Genomic DNA, 11769 nt, shown 5'->3' with positions numbered 1-11769 from the left:
TATATATATATATATATATATATATATATATATATATATATATATATATATATATATATATATATATATATTAAAATTCATAAATATTTGCCAATCGTATTTTGTATTGATTTTCGGGTACATATTTGATTATGGTTTATAATCACTTTCATTTTGCCTAACCTGAAGTCGAATGCAAAATGCTACCAAAATTTTGTAAAATTTAAAATAGGTTGTTTAGATTTGACATATATCAATAAATTAAAAAACAATGAATCTTCTTGAATGAGATAGGGTCACATCTTCAATACAAAAGCGATGTGATCATTCATTTAAAGATTATTGAAATTGTTCACACAATTTTAATGTATGTATATATATATATATATATATATATGGATAATGATTGGACTAATTCACCACGCATCAGTGTTGAGTAAGAGAAAGGAGTAGAAGAATTCATACAACTTGCACAACTTAGTGAAGTAGAAGGGATGATGAAGTGAAGTTTATATTTCCTTATGTCAATTGTTTGAATGGGAGAAACTTGGATGCAACCGAAATTAGGGAACACCTTATCTATGATGGTTTCCTTAGAAGTTATACAACATAGATATAACACGATGAATTAATAGATTTTCCAATTGCCTCTCAAATTTAAAATGTGGATTCCACCATGAAAGATCGACTAAAAGAAGACAAATTAGAGGGCATGATCATGATGTTGGCATAAAAGCTTTGTCCAAGCACATGTGTATGAGATGATGTCTACTGATGTTGAGACTCCGTTATATGTTGGTTCAACTAAGTTCACACTATCGTCAGAAGTGTTAAGGCTGTTGACTTTGAAGACAACCAATGACTGGACTAATAAGATTTTCACATAATTGGTTATGTTTATGTTCTAGATGGAAATACAATACTTACTCATAATTATGATGTGAATAACATTCTTTGTTCAATGGGTATAGAGTATAAAAGGATAAATGCATGTCCTAATGATTACGTATTATACAAGAAAGAATTCGAAGGTTTTGAAAAAATGTTTGAGGTGTAGGTTATCACAATACAAGTAGAAAAAAAAATAATGAAGATAATGGTCAGGTAGAAAATGATGGTCTCGTCTTGAAAGTAGTTTGGTACCTTTCAGTTGTGACTAGACTTAAGCATTTGTTTATGAATACAAAAGACATCGAGAACCTTATATGGCATATAGATGAGAAAAAAATTTAAGGACTACTTTATCATCCAACTTATTTAATGCAATAGAAAAAATTTGATCCTGAATTCCTCCTATTTAGTCAATAATGTAGAAATCCTCGATTTGGTTTAGTTATCGATGAAATGAATCCATCTGGTAATTTTAAGTACCAACAAAAGTTATTGGCCCATTATATTATTGACTTATAACTTATCTCTTGGACTGTGACTGAAGAGGAAGTACATGATCTTGCCTATGATGATATTTGGTTCAAGGAAGCCTAAAAATGACATAGATGTTCCTCTCAATCCATTAGTTGAAGACTTGAAGTTTTTATGGGTTAAAATATTTTATGTTGTTGCTTTCGAAACTTTGATAATGCATACAATGTTATTTTGCACCATTAATGACTTCCCATCTTACGGTAATTTTTCAGGTACAATGTTAAGGGTAATAAAACATTCCTATGTGTGAAAAAAACATTATAGCTCATCAATTAAAACATAAAAGGAAGATAGTATATTTATGTCGTCAGATATGTTTACAATCTAGTAATCCTTATTAAAGGTTAAGAAAAACATTCAATAGAAATCAAAAGAATGAGATGCACTAATTCCATTGATTGGCTTTCAAATTCATAAAAAAACAAATAAATTACATCATGTATTTGGAAAAACATCTAAAAAGTAATCTGCAACGAGCTTTAGGAAGAAAAAGTCAATATTATTTTTATTTTCTATATTGGTTGTAGTTAAAGGTTGGTAATGCATGTAAATAAGAATGTTTGTGATAGCTTGATTGATACATTATTTAACATTTAGGGAAAGACAAAAGATAGAGTTAGGATGGTCAAGTCAAGCAAAATTGGGTTAGGACCAAGTTAGGCCAAGTTGGTGAGGCTCGAGTTGAGCAAGAATGAATTGGATCCAAGTTGGGATAAGTCAAATAAGAGCCATGTCGTGTCCAATCGTCCCAATTGCACATTGTGTTTGGAGGGCCTAAGTCTATATAAAATGGAGCTGGGTTAGGCTTAAGATTAGTTAGGTTAACCAAGTCCACATCAAGTTAAGTCAAAGAAGACTCATGTCCAATGAAGTTGAATGCGACCCAACTCGAGTCGAATCCATGTCAGGTCGAGTCGACCCAAGTCTACAGTGGTCAAGTCAGTTGGGGTCCACATTAGGCCAATTTGGGTTAAGTCTAGGTTGGATAGACCTAAGTTAAAAAAGGTTGGTTTAAGGCTTCGTCGAGCCTAAGTCAAACTAATTAGAGTTGGGCCTAGGCATGCTAGGCTGGGGAGGATTAGGTCAAATAGATTGTGTTGGGCCTAGGTATTAGGTTAAGATTGAGTTAGGTTAATTACAAGTCAGTTTATACCTAGTCAAATCGAGCTCATATCAGGCTGGGTTAGGCCTATCCTAGCTCAAAATGGGACAAACCTATTAGCAATTTGGATCATTCATATGTATAAACCAAATTAATAAATGTGTTAGGGCTATATTTTGTTAGTCAACATAATAAAGTGGTTTAATTAAGTAAATATGGCTAATGACATATATGTCATGAAAGATATATTGTGTAAAGACCAACAATGATTTTAATTTTTTGAAGGGGGCAAATTGAAATTATTGAAACTTAGAAAAAGTAACCGACAGAAGTTACATAAATGGGTCATGGTCCCCATCTATGAGCACACTCATTTCCTGTTTCTTTCTCTTCATCCCCATTAGAGAAGAAAATAAAGAGAGAACCTAAGGTGCTTTACATAGGAAAGATCAAACACCAATTAAAGGTTGATTACTAATTGTTCCCAAATGGCCAATCCTTTAGGTATGCTTATGTTTTCTATTCTAAAGGGAATTGAGAACTACTTTTTTTTAATAAGGGTTCATTGTTTATTATTTATTGATATGTGATTCACAAAATCAACAAAACCATGCCTAAGTTAGATTAGGCTTAGTTGAATTGGGTCAAACTCAAGTAAAATTGAGAAAGGTTGAGTCTAGAGAGAGTAACATAATATATTTGTTCTAATGGGATTAAACCTATGATTGGTTGGGTCTTGATGACAAATTAATTCAAATCTAAACTTAAATAAGGTTTAGAAAAACTGATACAAATTGAATTTAGTCAAATTTAAATTAAAGTGAATAAAAAAATCAATTCAAATTGAATTACAAGTCATTTTAAGTCTAGTCAAATTAAACTTATATTAGACTTAGTTGAATTGGACTAGCTAAAATTCAAATAGGCTAGTATGGCGAGCTCACGGTAAACTTCATCTAATGGGACCAAATCCATGCTAGATTTGTTGGGTGTTGACGAGTGAAATCTAATCTATATTGATTCCAATATAAATTAATATATTTTATAGAAAATCTAATTTAAATTAAAGGGAATTTAGTGAATTTAAATGGGATTTTCACAATTCATGATGAATCGTATTTTTTTCAATTGAAGTGAACATTTGTGTTTCAAAATTTGTAATAGTACTAATTGAAGGTCACCTGAGGTGGGACTCCGAGCTCCAAAAAGAGAGGCCCCATAACGAATCCTCCACCTATTCCCAACAAGCCACCGACAATTCCAGCCGATATTCCAAAGAAAGAGTATAGAGCTAATTGCGGAATAGTAAAACTTTTGCCCTGATCTCCCACAGAAGAAATTGCTCTCCTTCCTTTATACAAGGAAACTGCTTCATATCCAGCTACCCCAACTGAAACTGGAATCTGCATGCCATGACATGGAAACGGCATGCTTTAAACAGTTCTATAACATTCAATCTGTATAAGTGATCACAAATATTTTTAGAACAAGCAAGACTACTAAAATCTGAGTTTTATCTAAGTGTACATTAGTTTTATTTATGATTAATATATGTTGAAAAATATGATATAACATGTTTAGAATATATAAATTAAGAATAGCTTTATGCTTAGTAGAATATTTTCATTGTAAATTTAATGCTAATATGTCACAAACACGCTAAATTATGGAAAAAACAAAAGACGCGGTTCTCTATCCAAACTTAAAAAGTCAATGGGTCTTTTATGTTTAAATATATGAGTCTAATCATATAAAATAATAGATTAATAAATCTTTAATCTCTGTATAGTATTTAATTTTTTATTTTTATCTAATGTGAAACTTAAAAGACAAGTTTCATTTTCTAACGAAGCATATCTTGATAAGAATTTTACCTGCAAGATGTTGAATACCCAATATATTGTAGAACATTTGGTTGTTTGGCTCTGTTGACATCGTCAATAGAAAAGTTTGAGTGAAATTAATTAGAAACAGAATAGTGATAAAGAAAACGTTTACTGAAAAATAACAGACCATGGCAATCTGTATTGCAAGGAACGCGACCCAAACTAAAACGAGAAGTCCAAACTCCTTCCAGTACACATTTTCAATTATATTAACCTTCAATATTCCAATAAACATTTGCAGTCAGATATGAAAACCACACTCCAATCATAAACAAAGTAGAGCGTATTGACCTCTTCTCTTTTCGTTTCTTTCGCAATATCATTATCTGGTTCATTAGGAATTGGTCTGTATTCTACTTCAGTCCCAAAACCTGTCACAGCGAACTATAAACACTTTCCCACTGCAAAAAGCAAAATGACAATGTTCTATGTTATGGAATACGCAGCAAGCACAAGTTTCTTAACTCACCATTTGAGTCTTCTTTCCTAGCATTTTCCTATAACGAAAGAACAGGGGTCAGAAAATAAGCCATCAAAATTTATACATATTTTATCACCAGAAAATAATCAGTGTAGGATAATTAAAAAATTATTATTAATATATAATTAATTTTGACACTAGCGAAAAAATACTTTTAACATCATCTTTAACCACCTTAAATCCAAAGTAAATATATTAATGGGTGACATTGTTATAAATAAGTTAATCATATATTAAAAACCACGTCAGTTTGTCCAATTAGACATTTAAAAGACGCGGTAGAAAGTGAAATGTACGATTAAAGATTTTATATTTATAAAATAAAATGTGTAAGTTCCAGTAAAATTAATTACATATTAATATTAGTTTCTTATTTAATAAATACACATTATTGTTATAAAAAATAGAAGACATATATTTATTTACCTTAATTATTAATAAAATGTAAATAATTTTTTTTCTTTTTATATTACTACCATAATATATATTTATGTACGGTTTACCCTTTTATCATTAGATTTTCGAAATTTTACAATCCTTGGCGGAGACATTTTACTATCAGTATTTTCAATTTCCATACCTTTCAAGAAACTGGTAATGATAAACAAAGGTTCATATTTTATTAAAAAATAACCTACAAGTAGTTATTACTTTATTGTTATAACCTTAATGTGTTCCTAGCTTTACAAGTAGTGAAAACTAGTATGTATTTTTGAATCAAATAGAAATTACCTCTTTCACTATGGTTTCCTTTTTCCATGTTTCAACACCCTTAGAGAATGCCTTTGCAGATGTACCTACATGCAAACCAATAACAAAGAGTTAACACACATAATATTTTTACATTCATTTAATATTATTTAGTTTTATTTTGTACTATTTTTTTTTCAAAAAAATACAAAAATTTACTTTTTTTTTAAAGTTATTTTATCCTTGTTAAATATGAAAAATGAGTAAATAAAAGCATTACCTAAAAAGAGAATTATAAGCAGCATGGTAACCATCCAATCAGCAACTACCACATTGAAGACCACTCCTATACTGATGCCAAGCATAAGCATTGGTTGAATGAGCAGTGCCAAATCATAGTCGATGATGGGCAAATCCAATGTGGGGTGCCTTAGATTAAGATTATAGTAAACAGTTGACAAAGCTGCACCCATGATCATACCTAACACAAACAGAACATCTGATGGTTCAAACGTTGTGGGACCATCTTAATCTTTGAAAATAACTTTTATTTTTGTCTTTCTACTAGGAATTGAATTGAAAATCTACTTGGATTTTGTTTAACCTTTTGTTTTTCTAAAGTTTGGATTTCAATTGAACGTAGATAGAATCGATCGAATTATCTATGATCTTAAGAGCAATATGAAGGTACAATAAGTTGGTATGTAAATCATTTATAGAAGTTAATGAACTGTATATATATCATTATTATTGAACTTAAATGTTATATATTAGATTTAATTGTTTTTATGTATGATTTATTTTTGTTATATATTTTATAACATTGTTAAGTGAAATTAAAGCGATTTTATTACTTACATGATGTATGATTTATTTTTGTTATATATTTTATAACATCTCCTATTGAACCTTTAAATGTTTAACTCATATCTTCTTGTTGGATTGAATAAATAAATACTATATATTACGATGAAAAACAACCACAACTATGTCCATTTATATTATAAAAAAGTAAAAAGGAAAGAGAATAATTTAGGTGTTTGTAGAAAAAATTCTGCATGACTATTTGTAGGAATAATAAAACGAAATAAAAATAAATATTATAGACAAAATAAAATAATTTTTCCATTCTTTAGAGACTCTCGTAAGTTCATTTACATTTAAGAAATTAATTTTTAATTTGTTCATAACCTAATTTTAGTTCAGAAACATTTATTTTTAATTTTTCCTATAAAGAAAAAATGTATTCAAATAGATCTTTGAAATGTTTTATTCTGAATGTCGACGACATTTAGAGACCTGCCACCCACCGGCCACGTGTACACAGCAAAAGGTGATGACAGAAAAGACTAGTCATAGAATTATTCATAATGTACAGGACAACGGGAGGGAAAGGACAAAATCGAGACAGAACAAAAAGCTTGTCCGGCTTACTGTAGTTATTTGAAACAATAATGAGCAAGCATACAAAATAATACACGAATATTATTTTTTTTCAACTATAATTTAATAAACTAAACATATTTAAGATCATAAAAATATGCATAACTATATTTGGATGAATTAACATAAATTATAAGAAAAAAGTTTGAGTATAGATTATAAAAATAAGTAATCTAGAAAAACAATATGAATTATAAGAAAATATAATTTGGAAGTATAAATAATTGATATCTAAGATGTGTTAATAGTGACTTTGGGAATGATTATTTAAGTTTGGGTTAAACATATTTTTTTATTTTTAAACTTAAAATAAAAATTGAAATTACAATTTTTCTTTAAAAATTTAACCTAATTTAGTTTCTTAATTTTAAAGTATGTAGATTTAGTTATTTTAATTAAGTTTTATTAAGTTTATTTAACGTTTAAAACGTATTTTATAATACCATTTAAGTTATTTATATTGTTGGACATATCTTTATTTTTATGTTAATTGATAAATGTTTTTAAAACATCAAATCAATTTAACAAAATTTAATTAAAATAAATAAAGTTATATAATCATAAAAATAAAAAATTAAATTGGTTCAAAATTTTGAAGAAAGACTAATTTTAATTTTCAATAAAATTAAGAAATAAAAATATATTTAATCTTTTAAATTTTTTGACAATAATTAAATATTATTTTTCTTTATTGTGTAAATGTATGAGATTCATATATTAATTTTAGTTTATATATGCGATTAATTTAAATCTTTTCAAAATATTTTAAAAAGTGATTTAAACTTTATTAATGCATCATAATATAATTAATTATCTTGATTTTGTACAATGTAGTAATTTTTTATATAATCAAGTATCCCATGTTACAATTAATTATTCTATTTTATCATTGTCATGACTTAGATTACTATTAAATCTTAGTTAAAATACAAGTTTGACTTATAGATTATATAATAAAATAGAATAATAGTAAGATAATATATTTTTATATTTATTTGATACACTTTATAAAAGTAAAATAATAATAAAAAAATTGTATTTTCTTAAGAAAGAAAAAATAAAAAAAATAAAAAAAATTTATTAATATATGAGGTGGTTCATATTAAGTTTTCATATTTAAATACGATCATGTAATCCTTTAGATAATCTCTATAGTTTAAAACAAAATACTTTTTTTGTTTGTGGTTGACAAGCAAAGGTAATCTGTCTAAATCAATTATAATAATCTTTCTAGTTTTCAAGAACTCGGCGTCATTCTCTTTTACAATATCTTCTATATTTTAATATTTTTTTTATCAATTACAAGATATTTTTTGTAGATTTTATTAATGAATATAAAAAAAATTTTAAAACACCAAAGAAAGCTATATTTCATATATTCTTTTTTTAATTATTATTTATAAACTAGTATTATATGTTAATCTCTTTAAATAGAAAAAAAGATAAATTATGATGAGATCGTTTTCATCATAATGAGATTCTTAATATCCTAGAATAATGAATTCTAAGACCTAAAGTAATCTCCTCTCGATTATGGTTGGGCCTAATCATGCTGTCTTCTTCAATTATCTGGTTGGCAAGTTGCAAATATGGACCCCTGGGACCCACATTTCCACATCTCTCATACACGTAATTGATACAACAAAATGGTGATAGAGATAAGTAACATAACATTGCAGAAATAGTTCGTGAACCACAATTTTTGTTCCCTCTTTTCTTTTTAATGTTATTTTAATTTTAATGATTGAGGTGGGATTTCTTTTACCTTTGAAATAATTAAGGTAATAAACAATTTAAGTTATAAATTACAATCAATAAATTTATATATTATAATTTCACTTTTTAATAAAATTTTCTCGGTGTGAAATGTTTACTCACTTTATCAACTAGTTTTTCAGTTGAAAAGTGCAAAAGTTTTTTTTATTAGTAATTTAATTTATATATATTTAGGATTTTATTATATTTATTTTTTACTTAATTGAGTTTTTATTTTATAAAGAAATTTAATTATTATTTTTTTGGTTAAATGAGTATTAATAAGGTTTAAAGATGTTAAATTCAACACCTAATTTTTTTAGGCGTCAAAATCTGAAATATTTTTAACATTAAAATTCTCATAATTTTCAAATGATATATTGATGATCAAAATTTTGATACATAACTAATTCATATTTTACTTGGTAACATTTATAAATGATGTTCACTTCGTTTAATAAAAACAGTCACATTGAATATTTTTTTTATAAATATAAAAATTCAATTGAGTGTTTTTTTTTTTAAAGATAAACTGAAAACGTTTATTTTTAAATTGTATTACAATCTTCCAACTGTTCATACAAATAAATTGCATGCATTTTCATGTATTAAAGGTCGTTAAGCAGAAAAACTTAGTAATTTTGAATACAGAATAAAGGTAAAATTTGGAAAAATTTAAAGATAAAAAGTAGTAAATCCCTCGTAATAAAAAGAAGATTAATTAATATTTTATCTACAACTATCCTTTTCAAATATTTCCTATTATATTTTTCAAGCTTTTAAAATTGTGATTATTTTTTAAACGTGTATGGTGTACTAAGCTAACAAGCAACTAGTTACAAAATAAATTGACCTTCTGTCAAGTATTTTAAAAATAATATCATTTTGACATCATTTCGTTTTTTATATAAAAAACGGTTTTTGTGAGTCATTAACAGATTGTTACACATTTAATGAATGGGTAAAAAACATAAAAATTGAAAAATTATTATTCATTTAATGAGTCAGTAAAATACATAAAAGTTGAAAATCATGATAAAGATAAAAAAGAATTGTGGAAAATAATGATCTTGAGTGATAAAATTTGCAATTAAAGTTATAACAAAGTAATAGAAATGGTGATAAAAAATGTAAAATAAATGATAAAGCTGTTAGTATATATTATAGTGGGAAAAATAAACGGTGATGGAGATCTTACATTTGGACAGAGCTGTGGAGGATTTTGCATCAAAGCCAATAACAAGGCTAAGCATAGGAACGAATATGCCGCCACCACCAACACCTCCTACACTTCCAAATGCTGCTCCAAAAAATCCTATTATAGTACCTAAAATAATTCGCCATCCAAATTCTATCTCCTGCAATTTACATGTCAATTTCCAGTTATTAATTTTCAAAATAGGTATTTCAAAATCAGAGATTAAAGAGATGAAGAAAAACCTAATTTCAGTTAAAGATTTAATTTATGGGAGTCTCAATAACAAAGTATTAAAACCAATAATTATGGGTTAAACTATATAAATTAAAGTTCATTAAAAATAAAATATAGTATGGGTTCCATCTCGAAATTAAGAAACTAATTAAATTATAATTGAATAGGAGACTGATTAAATGATAGAATAACAAAATTTTCTTTTGTTTGTTTATAATTTTTAATAGTGTAAATAATAATAATAAAATGTGCCGGAGAAACGATGGACAATATTTGTCTTATCATTAATAAATGCATTTTAAGATTTTCTTCAAAAGTACTTTAAGAATAAAAATAAATTAAAGTTTAATTTTCAAAATATATATTATATTCATTTGTAATATTGATTTAAGTTTTTTTGAGACAAAATTAAGAAAAAAAAATATTTTTTATTAAAACTTACAAAAATCAGTTAATTTTATTTTCTTAAGAATAAAAGTACAGTGAGTAAAAAAAAAAACAAAAACATGACATATATCCAAACTAAAATAAAGAAAAAAATAAATAATGTAAAAACATGATTATAATATTAAATCCTTTAAAAAAAATCAATGCTTCAAGAGAATTGAAATTGCGAATCTAGATAGATAATTATTAGAGGAAAAACAGAGAGATAAGATCACAGAAACTAAGAGAAAAGAAAGAATGAAAAGCTTACTGGCCAAACGTGTTGATAACCTGATTCCCCCGATTGCCATAAGAAGTTTATAGCTTTGCTAAGGAAACTGCCTCCATATTTCTGCGTATTTTCCCCTTTCGTAATCATTCTCTCTCCCAAAACAAACACCACAACCGATACAAAGTGTAGTAATGTAAACGGCATCATCAACATGCACTTCGACCTCATTTTTTATTCTTCTTTTGTTCCTTAGAAAGCTTCTTTCCACTCGCAAAACTTTTGGTTCTTGATCTTTTGTTAAAGCTAACGGAATAGCCAAGACCGTGAAAGAAATTGATTAAAAGTTAATTAAGAAAATGGTGGTAAGTCGTTAAAAAAGGAAAAAGGAAAGAAAAACAGTCATAGGAAATACCCAAAAAGGTCGACAACATAAAAAATGAGGAAAAAACAGGAGAATATGTAAGAGTATCTCAAAAGGAAAGGAGCAGACGCACGCAGGTTTTGGATTCTTAACACTGACAATATTAATGCATAAGAGAGTGCACGTTTCGAGGTTGGAGGGAGATAAGCTGAAAAGCAGTGGTTGCCGATTTTTAGGTTTTTATAGAAAAGAGGAATTATGTTCTCCTCGGATTTTTCTTCCCATAACTTTATTAAGGGTTTTTCATTTAGAAAATACATCATGTTCTCTTTTAATCTTTTAAAATTTTAAGAAGGCTTAATTCCTTGGATTATTGGAGTATGTGAAATTCGTTCTTATTTTTTAAAAAAGGTTGTTATTTTGTCCACATATGATTTAAAAATATCAATTGTATCCTAACATAAATAAATTTGTATTAATGAAGTCTTTTCCGTTAAATAGAGACTAACGATATTAACTAATTAATATTTGACAGTACAAAATTGAAACGTAGCAAA

At 27.0% G+C, this 11769-nt stretch overlaps 1 protein-coding gene across 1 annotated transcript in view; it reads right to left on the bottom strand.

Moving 5' to 3' along the window:
• The window catches only part of LOC106765347 (sulfite exporter TauE/SafE family protein 3), a 16977-nt gene extending 5472 nt beyond the window's left edge, over nucleotides 1-11505 (bottom strand). Inside the window, exons 1-10 of the mRNA XM_014649929.2 lie at nucleotides 11264-11505; nucleotides 10891-11154; nucleotides 9960-10119; nucleotides 5844-6044; nucleotides 5606-5670; nucleotides 4862-4889; nucleotides 4684-4763; nucleotides 4520-4606; nucleotides 4381-4431; nucleotides 3688-3909 (exon numbers count right to left, since the gene is read on the bottom strand). Coding sequence (XP_014505415.1) covers nucleotides 3688-3909; nucleotides 4381-4431; nucleotides 4520-4606; nucleotides 4684-4763; nucleotides 4862-4889; nucleotides 5606-5670; nucleotides 5844-6044; nucleotides 9960-10119; nucleotides 10891-11079 — 1083 coding nt within the window. The 5' untranslated portion in view covers nucleotides 11080-11154; nucleotides 11264-11505. The remainder of the gene's footprint in view (nucleotides 1-3687; nucleotides 3910-4380; nucleotides 4432-4519; nucleotides 4607-4683; nucleotides 4764-4861; nucleotides 4890-5605; nucleotides 5671-5843; nucleotides 6045-9959; nucleotides 10120-10890; nucleotides 11155-11263) is intronic.
• Nucleotides 11506-11769: the final 264 nt, after the last annotated feature.

Source organism: Vigna radiata, chromosome 6 (assembly GCF_000741045.1).
Source record: "Vigna radiata var. radiata cultivar VC1973A chromosome 6, Vradiata_ver6, whole genome shotgun sequence".
NCBI classification, from domain to species: domain Eukaryota; kingdom Viridiplantae; phylum Streptophyta; class Magnoliopsida; order Fabales; family Fabaceae; genus Vigna; species Vigna radiata.
Note: the sequence above shows the minus strand (reverse complement) of the source record. Positions and strands in the feature narration are given on the sequence as shown.